Below are 26,149 nucleotides of genomic sequence, written 5' to 3'. Positions count from 1 at the left end.
TGAAGTACGTCGAATGGTATTCGGGAGAAATAACTCACCCTCGATAGATGAACTGATCACACTGCACAGGTTGCGTTGGCTTGGCCACGTGTTGCATATGCCAGTCGACCGACTTCCTCGAAGGGCTCTTTTTGCACAACCACGTGAAGGGTGGAAGAGATCTAGAGGCGGTCAAACAATGACTTGGCACGAAGTATGAAAGCCATCACCAGCAAACTCAGCTGCGCTGGTCACTGTCGTCTTCCTGGATGGGGACCCCGAGACGGGCCACATCAATGGCTAGAGATATTGTCAGATACGGCCCAGTCGCACTCTCAATGGCGCTCGTGCATCCAAGCTATTGCCTTCAATACATAGCTCCTTTTCAAACCAACCCCCCACTTGACAGCCCACTGACAGTGATTTATGCACCAATTTATCAGCACCCGCCTGCAATGCGCAGCAACCTCCCCCTCCCCCTAAATCATCGGTGAACAAAACTCCGGCGGCTAAAACCACCGTACGACGAGTCCGCGGTTATTACAGCTGTCAGTGACGATGATGATGAGCGCACACATCCTCCTACAGAAGAACGCTGACATAAAGTGAAGTAGGTAATGCATGACCGTCGAGAACGTTTACAGCTTTATTACCGATGGTGTATGGGTCCCCGACTACCTCTTATGTTGTGAAGGGAGATGGAGGCATGAGAAACAAGCTCTACGACTCACTCAAAAGCGTTGATCTGCATGGAACGCTACCTTTACTTCCGGTTGTTTACCCTAGAATACTGGACCACCCTGATGTATGTTATTCCCATCCACAGTGCCCTCATAGTACTTGAGTTTCCGGTGGCTGTGCAGACACGTTAGAATAGGTGGAACAGCCTAGGCTTAGGAAAGTTTGCACACTTTCCTAACTGCATTCCATGATGTTAAGTTTATGGAAATGCCTACGTGAGGGTGTCCACGTCACCAACAATCGCAATTGTGAATTCGCAGATCTGGAAGGTACAGCTGACGCCAAGTAAATCTCATCAGCTCTGGTCTGCATTCATTGTACTTTGAACTCTGGCTTGGTGATACACGCAGAGCTAAACTGGTACAGACGTTTTCTGTCACTTTCTGTCATCGAGCTACAACTGAAAGGAAAATTCAGCGCTTCCTATCCATAATGCACAACACAAACGCTTGAATTCCGAACTAACACCACTGGTGCTTCATAAATACTACAGATGCACTCATCCTCTTCGTCGTGGGGCTTGAAGCTCTCGATGGTGCTCTTATGCTGACAGCCCATTTCATGAAAATTCAGGCACAAGTTTGTACGTGGGCAGAGGTTATCCATTGAAACCTGTCTCTCACCCTTCCATCTTGTTTTATTGTCAGGTTGCTAGTTCTCTCTTCCGGACGTCATCTCACTGTCGTAAATAGCATTTCCAGAACTCTTGCGTGATCCCTCAGGATGTCTGACGTTCCAGCTTCCGAGGGTAGGGAAGTCATCACCTTGCAGCTAGGAACTCTGAGTAATTTCATTGGAGTCCATTTTTGGAATCTCCAGCAAGCGACCTTGCCAGCTACCTCAAAGTCCAGCTCTCTCAATCCTGCTGCATCTGTTTTCGATGCTAATGTATTGTTCGAGAGTTTGGCCTGTACCAGCAGACCAAGGCTGTTGGCTGTCGACTGGCACGATATGATTGATTTCGGTGCTGCTTCTGATTGGGTTACACAACCTGACTCAGTGGACTGCTCTTTATGGAGTGGAAAAATTGACAGAGTATTCAGATCGGATACTGTTCAGAGGACCAATTCTAAGACCATTCGTTCACGTTACTGGACTTCTTGTCTCACACCAGCTGCCCGACACCTCTGGTTTGAACAAGATATTGCTTGCGTCATCCCTGAACCTTTGCCTACTCGCGTTGGACATGCTGACATTTCCGTGACATCCTTTTTCCAGGTCAGTCGCTATTGTTGTTGGGTTGCTTTAAATAGATATATGGCCTTCGTTTTTTGCCGTTTTTTATACTTTCGCCAGTGATTTCAGTAAATTTGGCTACGACTGACAGTTCTTGAATGTCTGCTGTAAGGCTTATTACAGGAATAATCCGTCGTTCAGCGACTTAGGCAAACTTACTGGTTAAGGTTGACATCCGTGCCATACATGTTTTGGTTGGCTTGTCTTACGGGCGGTAATACAACGCCCCAAAAACAGCGATGCATTTAGGGAAGGAATGAAATTAATCAGCCCTTAAGTGCTTCGCACTCGGGAAACCATGAACTTTCCGAAGAGAACGACTGGCTTCCCGATGAACCATCAGTTATCAAAAGCATTGGAGAAGCCGTTTCACAGCGTTTAATCCCAATCTCAACTGTAAGGTTTTTCAGAGACTGATGTTTGTGCGCATCCTCAGCTAACGTAACAAATTCAGTCAAGAAGAGTCGGATAACATTCCCTCGGCTGTTTAGCATGAGCCAGTTATGAGGAAACTTTCACGGTAATGTAAATCGGGGGCTATCTCTTCGGTTTATGGAGTGCGTTTTCCTAAAGAGGGTTTCCTCGTGGCTTTGTTTGCATAAGCGCAGTAGATGTTGACCGACGAATTCAGTGTCCTCCACGGTAACAGCCGAACTCATACTCAATCTTTGCAGCAGTTGGTCCCGATAGGACCGTGAAACCAAATGGATCTCTAACGAGTAGGACAGATCATTGAGACTACACTAGCGTTCTCTGGTGTCGGTAAGACGTTCTTCTACGAAACTTACAAAGCTTGAAGGTTGTTTTCTCATGTGTTTACTTCGTCGCTATCATTGGTTTTTGGTGTCATCCACCGACTCATCCACATTCCTTCTGTAACCTAGGATTAACAGTGGGAACATTCTCCCACCTTCTATACAGGGTGTCGACATACTGTCTCCTGGAAAAGTTTTTTCCGACGAGTTCGAAGATCAATTTCGCCGTAAAATTGAACGATGTTCTCTTCTCAGCGGAGTTCAGATGCTGGTCGATGGAGAAGGCGCCTTCGCCGGTATAGCCTCACGTCTTTTGGACTACATGGACGAAGAGCTACCCAAACGTGCTCTTCTCGCTGTTCCTGTTTATCATACCTCGGCACTTTCCTCGCTTGACCGGAAAGGCCAGTTACTCGCCAAGGCCAATCAACTGGCTCTGTTGGTTCACCTTGAACCCTGCGGGAATCATCTTACTCGTGGAGCTTGGTTGCCGTTCGACTTATCCTCTTTCAACGACGCTACTGATCACTGTTTTAAGAGTGGTTTGGTTGCTGCCACTTTGGATGCCATCACAACCTGGATGCGATTGGAACGCTCCCACGGAGGTGTTTCATTGGATGAATTCATCACAACGGGTCAGCAGTTACATGGAAAACGTGTAAGTGCCAAAATGTCGAACTATTTTTCTCCGCTACATATTTCAAAAAGTTGTCAACTACTTTGCGCAGTCGTTTAAAAATGTTTTTGTCCCCTCGAGGACGTGGACTACAGATAACACTATATTCTGGTCGTTCGAAAGGACTCCATCAGTGTTCGGTTGCGGTTTTCATGAGTAGACTTGGACAGCTTGATGGCCCACTCACATCTAACTGGGTTGACGTAGTTTCTTAATTTCTCTTTGAAAGCTGAAATAAATTGCTTATTTGCATGACATTAGTATCACCGTACGAGGGGCTGAGATGGCTCAGTGGTTAGAGCGCGAATTCACTGGCTGGAAGTCCCGTGGTTCCAACCCGACCTCTGCCTCTGCACTTCTGTTTAGACTTGGGTAACCTGGCAGTACCCCATCCCTCGTGCTTCCTACTGATGGCATGGTAGCTAGGCACGGAAAGGGTGTTACAGCTGCGTGACCATTACTTTTTATCAACTTAAAACTATCATTCGAATTTGTGATTTCCACAAACCTAATAATCAGTGCGAACGTTCCTAGGATTTATGTGAACCATTATTCGGGATGTCACACATTTGTCTTCATAAATACCGCCAGAGCTGTTTGTGCGGGCCATGCACACCAGTTTTGTATACAACTGAGCGATATACTCAGGCTGTCCATTCCTCTTACGACAAAGCTACACATGTATGAGTGTGTTATTAGCTCTCTAGCGTCAGATACCTCAGCATGATCAGGAATGCGTTCCTTAGGGAATGAGTAAAGCCCTTTGCACTCCATTGAAATACTTCCAGAAGAACTGCTACTTTGTAGTCTGTGTTGGAGAATTCCTGTTCATTATCTTTTGGTGGTGGTGTTTCACGAAATCGAATGGCCGAAGTCGAGTGTTTGGCTCTATAACCTGTTGCACGGTCTACTACTTGTCCATTTACGGAAGCTAGCAAAAGCCCGATTCCAAATTTAAAAGACGGCGCAAACACGAACTTGGTCTGGTTAATTAGGCGGATAAGATCGCCAACGACCATGTTGCCGTCGCTGTCTAACCATTCTGTGTAAACATATCCCACTTAGCTGTGCAAAATTTGAAGGCCCTCCTCCAGTGAAGAACCCGGCTATCTTATGGGTTATGTTCTTGGACGATAGACTCCCCTACTGTTTGGAAACACACGAGCACGCCCACTGACCAACTATGACAATACAATCTACAGTAAACCGCATGCTTTCAAGGTTTGATAGGGTCAACATCGTTGACTGCAGATGTCGGATTTGACTCACTCACTATGCCGTCTGTCGTCCACAGGACATCAGTCAACACCTGACTTTGTAACTTAGGTTAGAAGCGTTTTATAAGATGGGTCTTCAAATAGGCATCACACACAACATGTCTGTCTCTCAGGTCTATGCACCAGCATACCACAACCCCAGGGCATCAATGGAAGAGTTTTGCGTTCATCTAAATGAACTGCTCCGCCAATTTCAGCTATCTGGTATGGATGTTCAAGATAAGAATATCATCGCACGCGTCGGTGAACCCAGTTCAGAAGAAGGGGTCCGTGTGGTCCTAACTTACCGGAATGACAACAATGAACGGCTTTTCCGTGTGCATTGATCATGATTGATTTCTAACATGTCTGAGACCTGTCAAGAGGTGGATGCGGCTCCAAACGCTTCTACTTTGCACAGTAGCATCAAGATTAAGCATCTACGCTTTATTCCCTGCACCGTTGGACTGGTCGAGCGGATCATAGTGTTGAATCGTAGGCTATGAGCAGACTCCCATAAGGGAACCCTATTGAACGCTGGCCTGTTAATCGATGTTGAGATTCAGAAGCCATTGGCAGGGCTCTCAAGAAAAACCCTTCTTTCCACTGCTTCATGGTTAGGCTCAAGTTGGATTACCTCAGCTAACCCCTTTCCTCTGTCTGAGCAACTGGGAAATACCATTAGCCTCATAGTTCAGTAAAAGATAAGCAATCTTTCAGCTGTAACACCATTTCGGTGCCTATCTGCCATGCCACCCGAAGGAAGCACGAGGACTGGGATACTGCCAGGTAGCCCAAGCCACGGACCTTTTGGTCAGTAAGTTCGCTTTTTAACCACAGCCACATCGTCTTTTACTTGTGTTCAGTGCTGCCTCTCCAGTTCCTTCCTACCTCAGGGTCGTGTGATCGTCAGTCATCAGCTGATGTGCCTTATCCAAGCCACCATCCATTAACGCCAAACATAACACTAGTAAATCCCTGATATAATTTCTACAGAAGAGCCTTTAACGTCGGTATGTTGTATTAAATTGTCAACTTGACTGCTGGTCGTCTGTAAGGAACATCTTCCTGCTTTTACAATCGTGGAGGACGGTATGAATTTACCCCTAGGCAGCGTCGGAATATGATTAATCCTAGTACGGGGTCTTGCTGCCCTTAGTATGATTGCTCTCCGTTGGCCTTCCTGGCATGGTTGAACCCTAAGGAATTGATTTCAGGCCAATGTAGCCCACCGGATCATTAAAACACTCAAACTCGACTATCATTTCAAGATGGTGTGTTTTGTTTGCGCAGTAGAGTCAGGATATGAAGCGCTCTGAGAATCAGTCCACCACGTTTCGTCTTTATTTGGATCCACCAAGTCACTATGGCAGAGTTGGCCGCTTCATATTAATTAATTAATTCATATTAATTACGCCCACTTTCACAACACGGCTGCTGGTTGCCGGCATGGTAACCATGTGCCGAAGCGGCTCCCCAACAAACTCGTCGCATGTACCGGGATAAAAAATATATTCGTTTGAAACGCTGGTATTTTCACGCCTGCTGGCCTCCCTCTAGTTAGCAGGGTAATTATACACGTTACATTCCAATTGGTGTTCCTTCCCTGTCGATAAAAGTCGGCTAGAATCATTATAGGTCACTAGAATCTGAATTAAAGAAAGTATTCACATATATCCTACACAGAACGATGATACGATCGAAATAATGAGCATCTGAAGTCTCCGATCGCACCTATTGGGTGTGAAAAGCCACCTTGTACGGTTCTTGTTTCTGCAAAAACATGCGTGTCCTCAATTAGGACTAAGGCCAACAGCCAATTTGGGGGATACCTCTGCGGTATTGAACCCAGGGGATCTACTAACTTATCCACCTGTCCACCAGAGTCGAATCTGAGAGTGGCGGAAAATTTTAGCGGTGAACACCCTTCCGTACCTACTGTGTTAATGGCAGTTTTGTTCGATTCTCAAATGACAAACTCCGGTTTTATTGTCGGAATAGATGCTTGCGAGTAGGCGGCTGATCCCGATTCGTGCCAGATCCCGAGCAAGTAGGGGGACCACAATCTGGCAATTAACCATGTAGTCTTGGTATGTGGTTTGTGAATTTGCTAGGTGCTTTTCCTGTAGCTTTCCCGCTGGAAGCTTTCAGATGTTCATTCAGTGACCAACCCACTTACAATAATTGATTCCTTCGCACCAAAGCTTTCTATCCATTTACGGTATCTGAGGAAGCTTGTGGTGACGAATACAGCCGATTCCCCCCTCCCTGCCTTCACCTGTTTTCCAGCTTCATGAGAACGCACCATATGGCTCAACCAAACATTGAGCCACTATTGAACACCGCAAAACAGTATGAAAGCACCTGAAATGAATTTACTCTTATTCTCGCAATTTTCCACGCTTATGTTTCGTTTGGTTTTCAGATGTTTTCCCCGCGCGTTGGATATAGTACGAACTACGAGGGATACGATCGTCTTACTTGGAAATCACTTAGTCCGTACAACGTGAATTCTGACAGCACATCCGTGGAATCGAACAAAACTATCTTGTGGCGACAGTTTACACCACGTGGTATACCAGTTAAGTGTCTGCACCCTTTCTTGGGCGATGAATCCTCCGCGGGGACCAGTGCCGATAGTCATCACCCAGTGTTTCGATTACCCGGACTTCAATCCGGTGCAGCGGTTCGGATCATTGCTTCCGGATCGGACGTGCCAATGTGCCCGTTTTTGAACACAAACACCAAACACCCGTGGTGCGACCAACCGTCGTCTGTTTCAATGATTAGTATCTTAGATGTGCCTGGTAACAGATCCTCCGAATCAATTGGCCTTAAGAGGTTGTTCGATGAAGTGCGAATAACTTCGTCCTATCCACTGTTCGAAGACGTTGAAAGGGATTTGTGGCGAGAATATTTGGAAATGGCTCAAACTTGTTTGGTCGACGCCTACTCCGACAATCAGCATGACTCCTGTAGATAGTTTTGTTTCGTTCCCTAGAATGAACGTATGAAACGCATGTACGAAGTCAAAATTTCAGGAAAAGATTTGTACAGTTTTTTATACTTTCTGTAAATACTTCATTTACACGTGGTCTCGTTGGTGTTTTTTTGCAAACATTCCGTCACCAATCGAAGTTACATCATCAGTGCGCTCTTAGGAGCGGCGGAGCTATAAGATGGTGATGTGCAGGAATTTATATTCATGCCTCTAAAGCTATGACTGTCGTTTATAATTGGTTGACTAAATGCGTAATCTTGTTGGGTGGATTCTGATTGACCGACGTTCACGTGACCCTTGCTGGACTAATTTCGCGGTTGGTCCCGTCTTTCAGTCCGTTTGTGTGACGATCGGTCGTGTTTGCTTTGTTCGATCCAAATACATTTTCTCGCGTAAGTGAAGCTGCCCTTGCTGCGAAGCAGAGAATTGCTGTACGATTAAGGTCCTCGACCAAAGCCTTTGGCTCAAAAGCCTAACCGCAAGGCAGCGGTGTTTGGCCGAAATGCAAATGCATTACCATTTCTACGGAACAAGTCGCCACATATTCCAACCCCCAACCTGGAGGGCCAGGAGACTGTGTTCGTCAGACCTCTAACCATTGACCAACCTGGTATGAGAGACTCTGTGAGTGTCGTGCGACACTCTCCAGTATAGCTCAATGAATCGCTGAGGTGCGCAAACCGTCACACCACGGTAATGTCTAGTCTCTTCGTGACTGAACAACCTGAACTACCAGCACTCTCTTCTGCGTCAAACTTTTCGTTTATCCACCGCTGCTCAAGCCTCTTGAGCTATTTGATCATGGCTGTGTGCTTATTACAGCTTGCCTTAACTTGCTGTGGCAAGTATATAGTGGAACTGCTCGGAAGTAAGCTCTGGGTTCGCCAAAGCAGCAGTAAAGGCTCATCAGATAAAGATGGAGCACGTATTACGTATGCCCAATCGCCGCCTACCTTAGAACACCGTGTTTTCCTATCCAGCTCTTTGTTGGGCACGATCTGGCAACGCAAAATGAAAGCATTTAATACATAACTGGGCGCTCGGGATGCTCGGAAGTAAGCTCTGGGTTCGCCAAAGCAGCAGTAAAGGCTCATCAGATAAAGATGGAGCACGTATTACGTATGCCCAATCGCCGCCTACCTTAGAACACCGTGTTTTCCTATCCAGCTCTTTGTTGGGCACGATCTGGCAACGCAAAATGAAAGCATTTAATACCTAACTGGGCGCTCGGGATCCTCACAACTTTCTAAGTAGGGTCAACCTGTTCTTGCACGCAGTTGGAAACTTTGCAAGAGTTTTGTCGGGTGAGGTCCGTGCAGGACGTTAGGCCAATCAATCTGGTGACACCTGGCTCCTGTTACGTGAGTGGTTTTGGGAGACGAAGGCACCTCGCTGTTGGCTGTTTTCCCGTAGAAACATTGGGCTTTCTTACACAAATTCCGACGCCTGTTCTTTCCAGCGCTTACCACTGTCTTCATGGTTGAATGACGGTTTGGGGACGAGATGGCTCGATTTTACTGACCGGAACGTCTGTGGTTCGAAGCCGACCTCTGCCTCTCGACTCCTCCTGCCTAGGCTTGGGCAACCTGGCAGCCCTTGTGCTTCCTTCGAGTGGCATGACAGCTAGGCACCGGAAGGGTGATACAGCTGGGCAACTTGGATGGCGGTCAAGCGCCAATTCCCACTACTGGTATATTATCGTCTATGATGATGAACTGTCGCCGCTGACAAACTACCAGACAATGACAAAGGTTCAATGTACTTAATTGATGGATTGAATGTTCAGGAGATTCGTGACGGGCCACCAGTCTTCAAAGTCACTAGCTACCAAACGTAATTAAACCATTGGTGAAGCCTACAATGCATATATAGTTTATTACCGAAATCCTCAAAAATCGCCTGGTGCAAGGGTTGAACTCAGATGCTTATTTCCGACTGGCTTACACGCTCCAAGTTCTTTTTCTATAAAGTAGGGTAGTGGTGTAGTGTCAGTATCGTTTATACGTAGATCTTCATAGTACTGCTTGCTTCCAGCAGGATTCATCCATTTTCTACTTAGCAATGTGCCATCGACCATAGTACATTCTTACCCATTGTCCTCGATCCACACGTGATTAATCCGGATTTAGGACATCATCATTCATTTTCTTTACCGATCATTTGTATAGTTTTCAGCCTAGCTCAGAGGTGTGTTTACTGGTTGCTGATGCCTTGGTCTTTTCGGTCTTTACAATGGATAGCAATTAGGCTAGTTCTTTGAACAAACCTTCTGCGGTACAACTGATGCCCGGACACGAACGAAAAGACAAAGCATACGGACGACCTAGTAATCCGAACATATATGTTCTTAGCTTGCGAAGTGATCTACAAATTCATTGTTGTGCTTTCTGGTAGTGTTACCGATCTTAGCGCAGCCTCTGATGGTAGGGAACACGCCAAATGTCGCTGTTTCAGTTGCATTCAGTCGACTCGGTGTTAGTTAAATATAAGAGGTTGACGGTCGGCTGCATGAATCCAAAACGCTGGGTGGCACTTGGTTTCAGCGGTCATTATCTGCGTAGCTTGCACCAAGGGATCCGGATCGTTGCTTCACAATCGACTGTGTAGTATGATTCCCCGGATGTTTATCTGGCGTGCGCACAGTGGGGCAGAAAGGAAACTCAAATCACAGGGTACCTGCCAGAAGTTGATGAAAATGTCAAATTTTTGTGTACTAGAATGTATCGAAAGTTGCCCTATAGAAAGCCTTGACTTGGTCCGCGGGAACGGACAACTAGCTATCCAAATATATCTCACTTTAATGCAAGTTCATGTTTTTGGTTAACGTTTTTCGGGGTTTCCTACCTGCACTTAATTTTTAACGACCAAAGCCAATCCTAGGCATTTCCACGCGAAAGCGTCTGCCATAAACGTAAATAGGTATCCTGACAAGTTTTGTGATAGCAATCGACAACCATTATTCCATGATTAGGTTGTCCGGTGATTGTTATGTGGCTATTGTGTTTTATCCGAGATTTATTGTGCTACATACTGTCGCCAGTCTTATAGTTATAGATAAGTAGAACCTGATCACAGGGCACTTCGTTAAGGTCAGTATTATGTGGTAGGTTTGAATGGTTCTGGTCTCCGACTAGCGGTAGTTTTCGAATCAGCCAACAGCGAGAATTTCAGGCTGAGTAGAAGTAGATTTGTTTCTCAAAGTTATTGTAAAGTGCGATGTCTCCGTCACGTCTCCGATATCACCTGTTCGAACTATCAGAATCTTGTTGTTGATCAACTGACCGGAATTCCTGTGAGAAACTGACTCGGTTCTCGTCAGCGTACTGAAAAATTGACCCATGGGCTTGTTCAAACTCTCAAAATACGGGAACATAAGTAGGATCACACATAACCAATCCGATACCTTGCAATTCTTGAACGCTGGTATCACCCCCAGTAGGGGCGTACGTGGTCTGTGACATTGTCACTCAGGTTCCGACCGATTATCCACTGCGCGACTCTGCTTACAAATACTTTTTTAGTCAGTAAGTAGGAGGATTTTCCCCTTGAGAGGAAATTGCCTACAATAGAGGAATTGTTGTCCCAAATGTCACTACAGTTCGCGTTCTATAGTGTGCAAATGGGGAATACAAAAACCAGTCCTGCAGAATCGTGTTACTGAGGCTTAAAAATGTCTTTTGGGATGGAAGCTAGTGCCAAGATCCATGCGTTATATCTTATTCCACTGCACGGTGCTCATTATATCGTCTTATCGCTGGTACAACCATCCACAGAAGAGCTTCTGACGAAATGTTTCGCTTCAGCACATAGTTTCACCGATAGCTTGGACAAAATCTACGTACGGGTGTTCTACACGGGTATCTGATGGGTTGTCTGTTGTACGGTGGGAGCGGACTATGGATAACGAAAATCTTAAACAGAAGGCGAATTAGGTGTTTCCTATTTTTATGTTGTGAGATTATGAATTCCCAGAACTTGAGGCTATCGTGTACGGTCTACTTAGTTCCCAGTGAAACCTGTAATTATTGTGGGACTAGGCATCCGGTAGGAAAGGTCTTGTACGGAGTTAGTGTGGTCCACTGATGATCACTCGTCTTGTGATGGCGAGATGTTTGCAACTGCCTGGCCCACTGAACAGATCAAGTGCCGCTCAACCAACAGACGATCGCACATACCCTCCATGGATTGTGCTTGGTAGCCCGGTCACATCGGTATGCCACTCTACAGCTATAACTGTATACAGAAGCATCCGACGCAGAGCAAACCGGATTTTTTCTCTTCCGTATGTTGTTCGTCTGAGTGCTCTATGCTGCTGAATGCCCCCTCCTTAATCCATCTTCGTAGGATTGTACCAGCTTTTGTTTATTGACGGCGTCGTGGCTTGTTGTTCTTGGGTGTATCGTCAGTGGTTTGGATCGTTAACTGTTCTACAAAATACTGCGAATGGTTCACTCGAGTGCAAATCGTCCTGGTTCCTGTTCTTCCTTTAAGCAATCGTCCTGTTCAAATTAAAGCTGAATGTACATGGTCCCATAAGCTTACAAGCGAAGGCAGGAAATGCAACCTAACTATACGCACTGTCTGGCGCGATCAGTTTGTCAACAGACGACAGTGACCGTAACGATGAAACACTTTAGCGAACTGCCTTCAACAACATATGATTTACACATTAAAATATGGATAACCTGGGGGCGAGATGGCTCAGTGGTTCGATCGCGAATTTACTGAACGGAAATTCCGTGTTCGAAGCCGACCTCCGCCCCTCGACTTCTCCTGTCTAGACTTGGGCAATCTGGCAGTATCCTAGCCCTCGTGCTTCCTTCGGGTGGCATGCCAGGTAGGCACCGAAAGGATATTACAGCTGAACGATTACCATTATTATTAGAGACAATCTTGAAGTATATCCATGTTCGAGGTGGCATCTGTAGTGCGTTGGAAGTCAGTGTTTTCCATAGAATTGTACATCCAAACAGGTAGATCAGACTCCCGCAAGCCGATAATCCGCAGCACTCCCTTTCGACACTTCAGCCTTCACAGGTTTAAGCCCCTGCTTCACCTTCCTCAATGTCTTCTGTTACATCGCTTCATTAGAGATAGCTCAGTGCGACCTTGCTAACCGAATGTCCGTGGTTCGGACCTAACCCCAGCATCTCCATTTCTCGTGGCAGTATTTCAGCCCCCGTACTTCCTTCGAGTGGCATGGCAGCTAGGCACTGCAAGGGCGTTACAATCGAGCAAAGATATAAGACCGGATTTTTACTTTCTGGCCTCAGTGGGCTGTTGAGTACTAATGTGATCATCTTAGTAACCCCGTAGGTTCATCTTTCACAAATGGCCCGGGCGAGAGAAATAACAATTTGGACAACCAGAATAAAGAGGTGTGCAAGTCTGCACACGCAGGACAACACTAACATAGAAGTTCCGCCGTACTCGTGTTCATCTACTGTCACTGACGTAGATTTAAACAATAATGTCAAACTATAGCCCCACTGGAACCATGAAGCTTTGTTTATTTAAGGCGACCAAGTGGTACATAATGTAGATTTGCGGTTACATTGCGAAGCGAAGAGCAGTTATCGAGCTACTTGACGTACCGAAATAAGGTTGGCTGTACAGCATGAAGGCATTTGATCGTGAAATGAACCCGCTCAATATGTAATTTCAGAAAAACCAGAAAAATTATATAATTTTACTGTAAGCAAAATACTAACCCAGATATATAGCAAAAATGACCCTAGATATTATCACGAAGCCCTACGATACGTGCAGTCAATCTAGAGCAGGAGATTCAAAAGTACCAAAACATATAAACAATAAGAAAGATTAAAGAAACTAAAAGAAAATGAGGAAATTTTTCGTTCTCATGTCGTTCGAGTGGGTATCACAGAGGAAGGTACATGAAATAGAAAAAGGTTAACTATTTGATAAAACAGGGTGTCTGGAAAAAATTAGACCGCTGATTCGCGGAGTGCTTTCGCAAAGCATTGTCGATAGGCGTCCCCACGTGTCGGAGCCTCAGAGCTAGTCTGCGGAAAATGAGAACGAAAGGCACAATATTATTCGATACTCATTGCACATTTTAGTGGCTTTCTTTGTATGAACGTCAAGCTGTACTTCGTGCGTACGTAGCAATTTAGTGGCAAAGCAGCGGAAGACTAGATATCGGGACTTGTCGTATAACAAGCACATACGTCTGCGTAAACTATACCATCAAAGTTCAAGCTCACTAAATTTCTACAAGCACGGCTGCTTGAGCAGTCCCTGTATACATTCTCTTAAACTTTTCAGCAAAAAGTGCATATTCAGAACTCAGCGAATGAAAGACTGTGGGTCTGTTTTTTGCTACTCAAAGGTAAAATTTGCCAGGGAAAAGAGAACCAACGACCAGAGCTCATTGTGATACCGATGGAGATTGAATCGGTCAAAAACATGAAACAACAAGTGAGAGATGAAAAACACCCAAATAGACGTGTGAATGAAGCATGGTTGTGGGATATAACGGGGGTTTGTACATTTGGGTATTAACCCGAGACGATGAACAAGCGGAACGTAGAAAAGAACTCTACTGACAAGCGGTGCTGTGGAGGGATGAGGAAAAAATGGTTGCTATCGATAACAGGGTGTTGGAATTCGACAAGGGTGACTTGAAGAATACGGGCAGGACCAGCGATTGAAAGATTGTAGGACAAGAAAGGTGGATTTAGCAGAGAATTTGGCTTGGTAGTGGCGGTAAATTCGTGAGGAAGATGGCGGATGCAGATCACCTATCAGAGAAGGTAAGACAGCGAAACACACGGCGTCTCATCGAACACTATCTATGAATGAAAAATTTGCAGAAAAGAGATTAGCACAAATGTGGCAACGGTACTTCATAGTGGGGAGGATCCATGACTTGTACCGTAGAAGTTTGAGGGAGAAATTTACAACGGAAACGGGACTTTTTGGAGGCTCCGGTTCCAATTAATTAAATTTGCGGGGACCAGTTGAAATTGTTTAAAACGGGAAGATTGGGCGATAATCAGTAAATGGCGTGAAACGTAGGACCATAGAAGGATTGAATATAGCTGCCCCAAGCACGAATGCCTATACGATCGGCTTTAATATACTGATGGCATGTACGCCGTAACCACTGAGCCGAAATGAAGCCGAGAAACATACACCTCAGACGTGATGAGCGACATCTACGAAGCCGTGGTGAAGCCGTTCACAAACAAGGGAGAACAATGCAACGGGAAGAGCGGGACTTGTGGGAACTTTGACAAGGAGAAAGCACCCGACGCGTACTTCAGTCAAGAACTTTATCAGGAATTTTCTAATAAATTTCACGAAAGCTGGAGATAATCGATTTATTGATCATCCGGCTATAAGGTTAATATCTCACACCGGATCGCAAACTCTCGAAACATCGAGGCATGCCGATTCGCTTTCACCGACCGACTAGCGCAGGTGACTACGTGTGATATGTACTTTGATGCGGCGCTGGCAATTAACTACACACTGGTATTCAGCCAAGAGGCTGTCTTCTAGATAACGTAGTCGTTTGGTAAAGATTCTAAAACTTCGGACAAATTAGGGGTGATGGAAATGGTGCGATAGTTTCTCAGATCAGATGAAAGGCAATACTTGGGGATAAAGTGAATATTTTCAAGCTGACAGAACTACACTAGAGGGGTGGTTTCGGTGTGAATCGCTTTTTTTTGCAACCGTACGGTAGCGAAGCGTCGGCGTTAAACACCCGTGTGCCACCGATGATGATGGTTTATTATAGATAGGCGTTGTACGTCCTTTATTCTATCATTTCGTTATTTCCACTTTTGAGAGGGAAAAGAAACTTAGTAACAGGAATTATCTGTTGCGAGAGTCGAGTTGTTCCAGGACGAAATAGTGAAGAGATTGAGGAGTCTCGAGCTGAACCCGCGTGATATTTCGAGGCTTTGGACCTACAGACGCGTTGAAAATGTCCATTTTTTCCACAACTCTTGCACACTGGTTCATTAGCGGGACACTTATAGAGAGAGTACTTGGGGTTCCCACAAAAGTAACATGTTTGTTGTATAGCGCCAGAAACTGTTGTTTCGGAATTAACAATGGACAAAGGAGTAGACAGAGAACAAGTAACGGGTTGCCTGTATACGTATGATTTTGACTGTGTTTGTGCAAGTTTGATAAATCGTGCGGTTTCGTGGGCTTTGTCAAGGTCAAATTCATGCCACGTTAGCAGTTCCTCTCGAATGGTATTCGACTGCAGTCCGGTTGTCAGGGCATCCCAAACTGCTTCGTTTGCATGTTCCACAGCAGATACTACTTTGAACTCAGTCTTTAACAAGTGAATTCGGTTTTTGGACGAACTGGTCGAGATCTTGACCAGGTCCTTGTTTGTATGTAGCTAAAAGATGGCGTGCATACACGATATTTTTTCGTAGTCGCTACATTCTGCAATGAAGTCACACACTGTATGGTCAATGTGACGTGTGAGAGTTTTCAATTTATTTAGACCTTCAGGTTTAATGGAGTTAATGTAAGCATTGAAGGTACCGAACCAATGAGTCCATCGTTTCATGCCACCTGATGAGTGAGGATCAGCATCAAAATCCATAGGTCGGAGAATATGATCCATTTTTTATGAGGTTAAATTGTTGCGAGAGTCGAGTAGTTCCAGGACGAGGTTAGAAGGGAGACAGAATTGAAGGGCGTAATTACGCTCTAAAAACACCCGTGTGCCACCGATGATGATGGTTTATTATAGATAGGCGTTGTACGTCCTTTATTCTATCATTTCGTTATTTCCACTTTTGAGAGGGAAAAGAAACTTAGTAACAGGAATTATCTGTTGCGAGAGTCGAGTTGTTCCAGGACGAAATAGTGAAGAGATTGAGGAGTCTCGAGCTGAACCCGCGTGATATTTCGAGGCTTTGGACCTACAGACGCGTTGAAAATGTCCATTTTTTCCACAACTCTTGCACACTGGTTCATTAGCGGGACACTTATAGAGAGAGTACTTGGGGTTCCCACAAAAGTAACATGTTTGTTGTATAGCGCCAGAAACTGTTGTTTCGGAATTAACAATGGACAAAGGAGTAGACAGAGAACAAGTAACGGGTTGCCTGTATACGTATGATTTTGACTGTGTTTGTGCAAGTTTGATAAATCGTGCGGTTTCGTGGGCTTTGTCAAGGTCAAATTCATGCCACGTTAGCAGTTCCTCTCGAATGGTATTCGACTGCAGTCCGGTTATCAGGGCATCCCAAACTGCTTCGTTTGCATGTTCCAGAGCAGATACTACTTTGAACTCAGTCTTTAACAAGTGAATTCGGTTTTTGGACGAACTGGTCGAGATCTTGACCAGGTCCTTGTTTGTATGTAGCTAAAAGATGGCGTGCATACACGATATTTTTTCGTAGTCGCTACATTCTGCAATGAAGTCACACACTGTATGGTCAATGTGACGTGTGAGAGTTTTCAATTTATTTAGACCTTCAGGTTTAATGGAGTTAATGTAAGCATTGAAGGTACCGAACCAATGAGTCCATCGTTTCATGCCACCTGATGAGTGAGGATCAGCATCAAAATCCATAGGTCGGAGAATATGATCCATTTTTTATGAGGTTAAATTGTTGCGAGAGTCGAGTAGTTCCAGGACGAGGTTAGAAGGGAGACAGAATTGAAGGGCGTAATATACGCTCTAATTTTCTAATAACGGTAGTACATGAGCTGAAAATACAGAGTGAGAATTACGAGTTAATGGTCAATGGAAAGGTATGGTTTATATAGTCATGATATTACCCTGTTAGCCTAATATTTTGAATTCAAGAGAAAATCTAGGATGCAGCTATCCCCCTCCGGACAGGTTAGTTACCGAGACGTATCTCTTGAAAAAACGCTCCAAGTGGTCTATTTGAAAATAGGGTGACTGTATCTATTTTGCAAAACATGCCCAACAAAATTTCAAAGCATCGTATGAATACGGTACCATTTTGAGGGCTGAAAGTCAAAAGTTAAGTTACTCGTTCACTGTACTGGTAGGCAAAGTAACGCCGATCCCGGAGACGGTGTTTCTAATTGGGAAACAAATTAAACAACTACCACAAATTAAATGGTGGGTACGGAATAGCACAATGGCTTACTCACATCCAGACCACGGGATTTGCGTTCTCGCATAATTTGTATGAATTCCTGATAACTCAAGCAACCGTCTCCATCCGTATCGAAAAGTTCAAAGACCACGCGCAAAGTAGGTGCGTCTAGTGCAGAACCAGTACATGCTTTGACCGCTCGATTAAATTCAGCTAAAATTAAGACTGTTTGCAAAATCGAAGTAGCACTTACGTAACGAAACGGGTCTGTCGGCCAGCGTGTACATTTTCATTGCCATCGAGAAGTCATCAAGTGAGTTGAGGAAATTGAAAAACTTTTGGAATTCTTGGAAAGTAATTGTCTTTAAGTGAGTGGGATTGTGTTTTTATTCGACAATTACTTCACGGTGCTTAAGGCGGGAATTCAGACGTTGAATAAATCCGTCATGCTCTTCTACTGAAAGGGTAGTATACCGTAACAAAATTCGAGCAAAATCCGTCGCGGAAATCTTATCTGCGTGGATTGCTCGACTCTGGAATTCAACATCCAATAACTCCGTTTGTATATTGTGTGTAAAGCTGAGGTGGGTGTGAGTGCTTAGAAAGCATACCGAATGAATTCGTTCAATGTCAGAAGTGCCTCCTTATTTTTATTAAACAGGTGCCGCATTAAGGTTGTTCCCAGCTGAGCCTTGTCTGAATCGGGCTGAATAGGTATAGACTACGAAATGGAAAAAGAAAACTTACAAATACGAGGTCCGTGTTTTCATCCTCCACAGCACTCAAGGACTGTGATCGAGCAAGGACACTGTTCAGCTTAACGGGTTACCAACATAGAACAAGGAAACATACTGTTGAGAACTCATTTGCGTCAATAGCTCCACTTCTATCAGTATCTAACATTTTGAAGGCGAGTTCAAAGCAAGAATGGGGTTCTGCCGTGTCGAACGGTTGCACAACAGAGACATACTTGTAAGTATCTGTTGAAGAAATAAATACTCCGTGAATGAAATTAGTCCGTTGCTCCCCAAGTCACGAAACAATTTTATCGAACTTTTCGATTTCGGTGGCGTTTTACGCAAAAGTGACTCAACGTCCTGTTCAGACAATCGGGTAACTTTCAAGCCTACAGAACGCTTAAACGAATCAGAATCCACTCACTTTCCGGGTAATCTCTGACTATGGATTCCAGGAAGTCCTTCGGAGTCATGAACAATACGCCGTTGTATTTCACAGAAGCAAAGCTACGAAAACGTTTTTCATAACCAGATGTCACCGTTTTCTATCAGAATAAGGGGCAATAATATCACTCACCTTCTGCATAAGAGCAATACCAGGTATTTTGTACTTCATGTAGACCATGTATGACGCTCCAGCAACGAAGGAAATCATAGTCGGAGGAAACCAGGGACTCCGACTGTAGTAACGAGTTACATCGAACAGCAGAGCTCGGAGGCCCCGCCATCCCATTATAAAACCCCAACTACAGAACCCAAACAATCTGAAATAAATTATATTTTTCAATTAGGATACGATATACATTAGAAGGGAACTTCCACTATCGGAGGCAACTAACGAAAGTACAGCAGCATAAGGTGAAAGCGACTACATTCAGTTTTCAACGAGCATTCCTGAGTATGTCGGATTCCTGGTTTTTCAACAGAATGCTGACAACCAAAGCTGACGGCAACTTGAGTAGCCCTTTATGTTGGGTATTCGATAATCTAGGTTGCGTTGAGATTCCTAGAATCGACCTCGTCGAAGTTACGAACCGTGTTGTTACTGGTATTCGATGTTTCCAGCGGTGAGCTCTCTAGTTGCGGTTCTGTCACACAATTGACCTGTTTGTTTTTGCTGACCATCCATGCTTTCCTTGAGTCTACGGATGTGCGATTTAGCTGTTTGAGCTTTTTCTGTGTCAAATGAGCAAGCGTACGTGACTCCTGATTGATAGAAAAGTTTCGAGCCACCAAAAGCTATTACAATTGTACCTCGCAATAAGAAAAGCATCTTAAATACCACAAAGATAGTTTGCAGATGCCTCTCAAGAGGGAGGAATCGCGAGTTTTGCACTTCCTAATTGCAGCTGTTATCGCCTGATCAGGATTCAGAGAAGTTGAGAACACTCTTAAAAGCAAACGAACACATTCGGGTTCCTCTTGAAACGCAATAATAAGTAGGATGGTTCATCCCGTACTTCGGAATCTGGTGTTGTGAACAACCGAATTCCTTCCTCCAAGCACCACTCTCATATTTTCCGTATAGCTGTCAAGAAACTATGTTGCCTCAACAGTAGGTTCGGTTGGTGTTACGTAGTCTTGGGTGGAGGGGACGAGACCGCCCATATCTCAACTCAGGTAACTCCTTGTCACTTTAGCCGTCGCGTGGTGCCACAAGCATCATTCGGTGCATAGAGCAAAGCATACGAGCGAAAAGGATACTCAAATGGATTTCAGTTCGGCCTCCTGTTAAAACCCATTTAAGTTACAGGCGTATCCGTCGCAACGTGAGTAAAAATCGGCTTTCAATTAGGAAATAAACATGATTGAAATTTGAGGAGCACACATACCTGAGGAGCCCCACAAATAGCCAAACTGGTAGTGGGTAGTCGAGTTTTCATCAACCTTATGATTAATATTGAAACACCTCGGTATCTTAAATATCGTTTCAACTGAAACAGACGGCGGCCTCCGTGCAGGGCATTCAGCTGAAGCTTATCACAAAAGACAAGTTCAGCCGCGCCTGTCATCGGTATTTAATTAATTTGCAAATGAATATGTAGTGAAAGTAGGACAGGCTTTGGTGACTCTGGTATTCTACAGCGGCCCCGCAATTCGATGTGACGCATGTATCAATTTAAGTGAATTATTCCGCTATATATAATATTTCTGATGCAGCAGCCAGTCTCGCTGCAGTACTCGGTTAGTCATGAAATAGCATCTACTTTGAGGATGCGAAGTCTATATCAAACCTAACGGCAACATCATTCTGTTTGGTATGCTGTTCATCCAGGTGAGATTTGAACCAAGTAGCGTTATGTCGTCCGCACACCTAATGCCCCAGGAGTAAGTGTTTGCACCTGGGTAGTACAGAATAAAGGGGTTTCGATTAACATTCCGATCACGTAGTCGAACAGCGAAGACAATAAACAGCGGTCCCGACAAACTCTACTTTTAGTGACGGACTCCGCTGATTGTCCCCCAAAAAATTCAAGGTTGTGTTTATCAACATCATCACCATTAGGAGGGACACCAACGAACAACACCACTCATTCAGCCATGTCAATTTATCTGAACGAAGTGGAAAGAAGTAAACTGGTGCAGGGAGAATCATCTAGCGCTAACTTACTGTAAATACCGCAGGTACCTACACCTTCATCACTCAGTCAGACAATCTGGATATATTGTTTGTAGTGTACGATTTCAGAACTTCTATGGAGATACCGTCCCGTAAGTGAAGCCAATCTACGGCAATCCTATCAGAGTGCAAGTCAATCATGATGCTGGGCAGAAGCTCCTGACCGAGCGGTTAATTGTTCAAACTACTCACCAGAGGTCAAAACTCTGCAGCGAGCTGAGCCACATCCTCGTGGTGTCGATTGGGTAGCCTGAACGCCAACCTGGGCGAGTTAAGAGTTCAGCAACTCCAGACAGGACTAACCACCCTGTTTGGTTTCAATGTGCTGGTTACTTCCGTCAATGTACACCACGAAACATCTGGCGCCTCCGCACCAGTTCCAACCAGTACACAGGAGAGACTCGTGAGGCTCACATGTGAGAAGTGTGGTAGGTAGTGCAAATCGAAAGCTGGCTTGGTAACCCACCATCGAGTTCACGATAATGAAAGTGTTGGTACGAACATGGTTGCCCAATTGGCCTGCGCTGATTGTTCCCGCCTTTTTCCGACGAAGATTGGCCGAAGTCAACATCGCCGGCACGCACACCCCGCCCAACATAATGAAGATAAGCTTGACCGAGTGAAGTATTCCAGTACCCACTGGTCCCAACAAATCACAATCGCTCTTGCACCTGGCTAACGATTTATATCCGTCTTGTGGAACGCAAACCGCGCTGTTCGCGGGATTGGAGCGGTATTTTCCTGGCCTATCGACTATCAGCATCACAACCAGGTTAAGAGTGCTTGACTGGCGAGCATAACAGGATGAATCATCTTCTGGTGGCCCTGACCAAACTATCGGTCAAATAGCGGCCTACTCGTCAGAAACCAATGGGTAAATGGTCTGGTTTAAACGAACCGTGAATTACGTCGTGTCATGCTGACAGTTCGCTTGCTAGTGTTGACCTTCTGACATTTGTCCGAGGGTTGCAGTCTAGCATCATGGCACCGGAGCAAGTCCTGTCGCTTCTGGACCTCCACGCCTTCAGGACATTTCCACACACCTGGAAAATTGCATCCCGACGCCGTCGTCAGTTAGCCCATAAGATTCCGGTCAACCGAAAGCAGATCCGTCGAGCCAACTTCACCGTCATCCAGACCCTATGCCAATAAAGACGGAAAAATTCAGCGTCTGCTGTGCCCGATGGGTCACAGAAGGATATATACAAAGATAACTTCCTGGACGCCGAGCAGTCTTGGAAACGGGTACTATCAGCCCCAAAACATGAGGATAGCCGGCCAAGTCGCGTAGTAGTACCATCGGATTGGAGCTTGATCGAGCCAATTGCAGGAAAGGAAGTCGGTCGTACTACCCGTCTAACTGTTAATTCGTCCCCAGGCCTGGACAACCTCACACCCAGGTTATTTAAATGGTCCACTGGGATCTTTTGTAACCATTTTACGCCATAGGACTTGCATGTTCGCATAAAAACATTTTCATGCGCATTCAACGTTTCCTGTCAGTTGTTCCCGTCGGGTTTACTGCAGTTTTCTCCACGGTGCCACCTAACCCTACTTTAGCAAGCAAACTTACATTACCATCAGATTCCTATAAGGTTTGGGTTTACTCACCGACTAGTTAGATAAGTTGCAAGTAGATGATCATGGGTTCTGCAGATAATCATTGACCAGGAATGATGACCCGAGAGCGCTAAATTTTGAGAAGGCGAACTACATGATGATAGCAAATATACATTCATTTGCAAACTAATTTGTTTTTTTTTCGAGAGACTCACCTGGAACCCAGCTGAATCTCTCGTTTATGGTGTTCTCAGGATTTTCAGCAACCGTATGAGTAGTACATTACAAAGATATACATGATGATAGTTTTTAAGTCAGGGAACGAAGTCTCATCAGATCACTTCGACAATGGGACCACTAAATGGATCGAGTCATCCTAGTTCAACTTCATGGTCTCATTGGACAGCGGAAACGGTCACACAGATGCGTTTTCAGCGAGTTGTCCCATCACGGAATGATTCCAAGTATCTAAGTGTACTTATGGGGCAAGAGTCAAAACCGCATATTACTGTGAGTCAGAACGATCGATTGGTGTATACTCTGCGTCGGGGCGAGATGGCCTAAGTGGTTAGAGCGCGAATTTTACTGACCGGAAGGTCCGTGGTTCGAACCCGACCTCCGCCTCTCGACTTCCCCAGTCTAGGATTGAGCACCCTGGCAGTATCCCAGCCCTCGTGCTTCCTTCGAGTAGCATGGCAGTTGGGCACCGGAAGGGTGCTACAACTGAACAATTTTTTTTAATTTTTTGTATACTCTGGGTCAGATTGAGTGCCGTCTAGGTTACACATTGCCCGACTTCCTCGGATCAGCTGAGACCGATCGCCGTGTCATCCATTCTTGTCCGATGCTTTCGTAGGGTGCTTGCTGGTCGCACTAGTCGTAGACTGCGAATGCTCTCACTCCAGTTTGCATTTCTACATCGAGACAGTTGTTTGGAAGCTACAAAGCAGTTACATACCCTGCTTCATCACTCTTCAGCGACTACTTCTAATTGGCGTTTGTTGATATCTCGAAGTATTTCATTCGGTTTCGCATGACACAATCGTCAGATCTGCCGAGGTGTTTGGAGCTCCGTCACCTCATCGCACAGTCCAATGAGAATGCTGTAGCAGTTATCCCCAACTCCGAGCTTCACTGCCACAGAGGGGTGAGGCAAGGAGATCCACTCTCCCCATTATTGTTCATCAACGCAATGGATAAGGTTCTGAAATTGTCGATGCCGCAACCGGGCTACCTGTTCCATGACACTAGTAAATGGTTTCGCCTTCGCTGACGACTGGATCGTGTGTGCAGAATGTCAGACTTGCCTTAAAGAGAAGCTTGAAGCTGTTGCGGTCGAGCTGGGAAGAGCTGGCACGAAGATAAACACCCGAAAGACGAAAGCGATGGTGATCTATGGGGACAGGAGACATCGGACGACAGCAGTATCAGTCGAATCATTGTGCTTCGCCAAGGAATTCATCACTCCTCTTTGTCCGACAGACACCATAACATATTCGGTCATTCCCTTTACTTTCCAGTGGAAATGGGTCTTCAAGTACCGACAGCATCTGCTTAAACTGCTCAATGAGGTGGCGCGTGCTCCATTGAAGCCGTATGAAAGAATGGACATCACGAGGAACTACCTGATATCGAGGCTGACGTATTCGCTCGTGCACGGCCAAGTCCACCGAAACACGCTCAAAAGGTTGAACTAAATCTATTCGTGGCTGGCTATGTCTACCGAAGGACACCTCGACAGCTACATCCACGCCGGTAAACAACATCGAGGGCTTGGTATCCCAAGTCTGAGTGCAACAATCCCGATGCATCGGAGAGCGCGTATAGAAAAGTATCTTTCTACTCAATGCCGAGTACTACGCGATTCCGATTTGGCAAGATTGTTCGGGATCTTAGCCTTCCGATCCGAGTCCATGGTGCATGCGTAAACACCAAGGAAGAGTTGGTGGCTGCTTGGAGCGATAGTCTGCACAGCAACGTTGACAGCCGCGGTTTACGAAAGTTGGTCGCTTCGCCTCTTTCCAATCGATGGCTCGTATTTCCAGAACGAGTGTTTCCTCGGATATTTATCCGAGATATCCAGCTCCGATGCAACCTGCTCAGGACAAGAGTTATAAACGCTCGGCCAGGTCATGGTGGTCAGACGATTTTCTGTCGTGAAAACCGTGGTCAACCGGAAAGTTTGGTGCATATTTTACAGTTCTGCTGGATCACACATGACGCTAGTTGTGCTCATCATAATCGGGTTGCAAGGGAACTCGCAAAAGGTCGCCTGGGATACATCGTCTTCGAGGAGTTGAGAGTACCTACTTCGACTTCCTTCATCAAGCCTGACCTAATCGTTGTTCGGGAGCGCCGACCCACTGTGACAGGCGTCAGCATAGTCTCGGATGGGCGCGTATTAACTGTGTGGAATGAGAAGAATCAGAAGCAGACCCAGTATGACAGGTACTTTGTGCCTGATGCGCGAGGCTTGACTGTGCTGGCACTTACCGCGCCTTGAAGAGCAACCACAACCGCTTGTCCTTTCCTTGCTTGTTGGTCTTTACACGCGTGTTTCCATACCAAAAATTATTACATACGTTGGAATTCCTCTTGTCTGACTGGAAATGTTGGTGGCATGACTTCGAATGAGATATTTCTGTCTTTTATCTCATATTCTCCTGTAACCCCTTCACTTTCATCACTTGCATTCACTTTTTATGTTTGTTTCCATGCTTTCCGAAAATAAATGGTAATTTGAATAGCTCTACAACGCTCTTGCCACCTAAGGGAAGTAATCTCCATCGAGCCGTTGGGATGCTATGGATGCCACCGTCACTGATTAGTCGCTATATCGCACAGTACCTCCAGTCACATGCAGAAGGGTTAAGTGAGCTCCATCCTGGTAGACCAACAGCACCTTTATTCCTTTCAGTCAGGTCGTACTTTGCTCAAACCTAGATCTTCAGTCCTCCGAATTAGACCTGAAAAGCGCCACTCTTCTCGGTGGATGGTGAGACATTATGCATCCTCAGGCATCATCATCACCATCAGATAGCAATGTTGACACTGTTTGGAGAGTCGAGTAGTTCCAGGACGAGATTAGAAGGGCGTAATGTACACTTTATTCGTCTAATTATGGTAATACATGAGCTGAAGATGTAGAGTGAGAATTACGAGTTAATTGTCTGTGCAAAGTATGGTTTATATAGTCATGACATTCTCTCCGCCTTGAAATAAGTGTGTACTTTTCGAAGCGTAAAAAAAATAAAATGCTGTAATAGTTACGTGGAGTCGTTTACGTCTCTCTGTTGCATAGATTATATGGGTGAGTGCGCTGATGTCGGATAAGAATGTCCAATTGATTTCCTGGATCCGCTTCAGAATCAGATGATGAGGCATCGCTAATAAGCAAGAGCAACTACGGTGGACTAATGGTGTTGCGTGAGGCTCCCCTTGTTCGGCGATATGTATTTGTTGGGGATATCAATATCCCCCCAAAAAACTCTGTATTTTTATGTGTGCTAGCGAAC

At 45.3% G+C, this 26,149-nt stretch overlaps 2 protein-coding genes across 2 annotated transcripts; one reads left to right on the top strand and one right to left on the bottom strand.

Annotated features, from left to right (window-relative positions):
• Positions 1–1,443: 1,443 nt before the first annotated feature.
• Positions 1,444–7,911, top strand: T265_02936 (hypothetical protein; the record flags this gene model as incomplete). Its single annotated transcript, XM_009167300.1, has 3 exons — positions 1,444–1,938; positions 2,878–3,369; positions 7,069–7,911. 3 exons carry the CDS (start codon positions 1,444–1,446, stop codon positions 7,624–7,626), a joined length of 1,545 nt encoding a protein of 514 aa, XP_009165564.1.
• A 5,326-nt stretch (positions 7,912–13,237) lies between these two features.
• T265_02935 (hypothetical protein) lies at positions 13,238–24,825 on the bottom strand (the record flags this gene model as incomplete). The annotated part of the gene is made up of 14 exons (XM_009167299.1): positions 13,238–13,670; positions 17,773–17,930; positions 17,971–18,079; positions 18,119–18,296; positions 18,329–18,423; positions 18,465–18,533; positions 18,570–18,652; positions 18,688–18,843; positions 18,879–18,999; positions 19,032–19,200; positions 21,267–21,324; positions 21,378–21,684; positions 23,225–23,351; positions 24,632–24,825. The coding sequence occupies 14 exons, from the start codon at positions 24,823–24,825 to the stop codon at positions 13,593–13,595; spliced, it is 1,902 nt and encodes a 633-aa protein (XP_009165563.1).
• Positions 24,826–26,149: the final 1,324 nt, after the last annotated feature.

The sequence above is a fragment of the Opisthorchis viverrini genome, assembly GCF_000715545.1.
Source record: "Opisthorchis viverrini unplaced genomic scaffold opera_v5_38, whole genome shotgun sequence".
In the NCBI taxonomy this organism is placed as follows: Eukaryota; Metazoa; Platyhelminthes; class Trematoda; order Opisthorchiida; family Opisthorchiidae; genus Opisthorchis; species Opisthorchis viverrini.
This window is presented reverse-complemented; position numbering and strand designations above follow the sequence as displayed.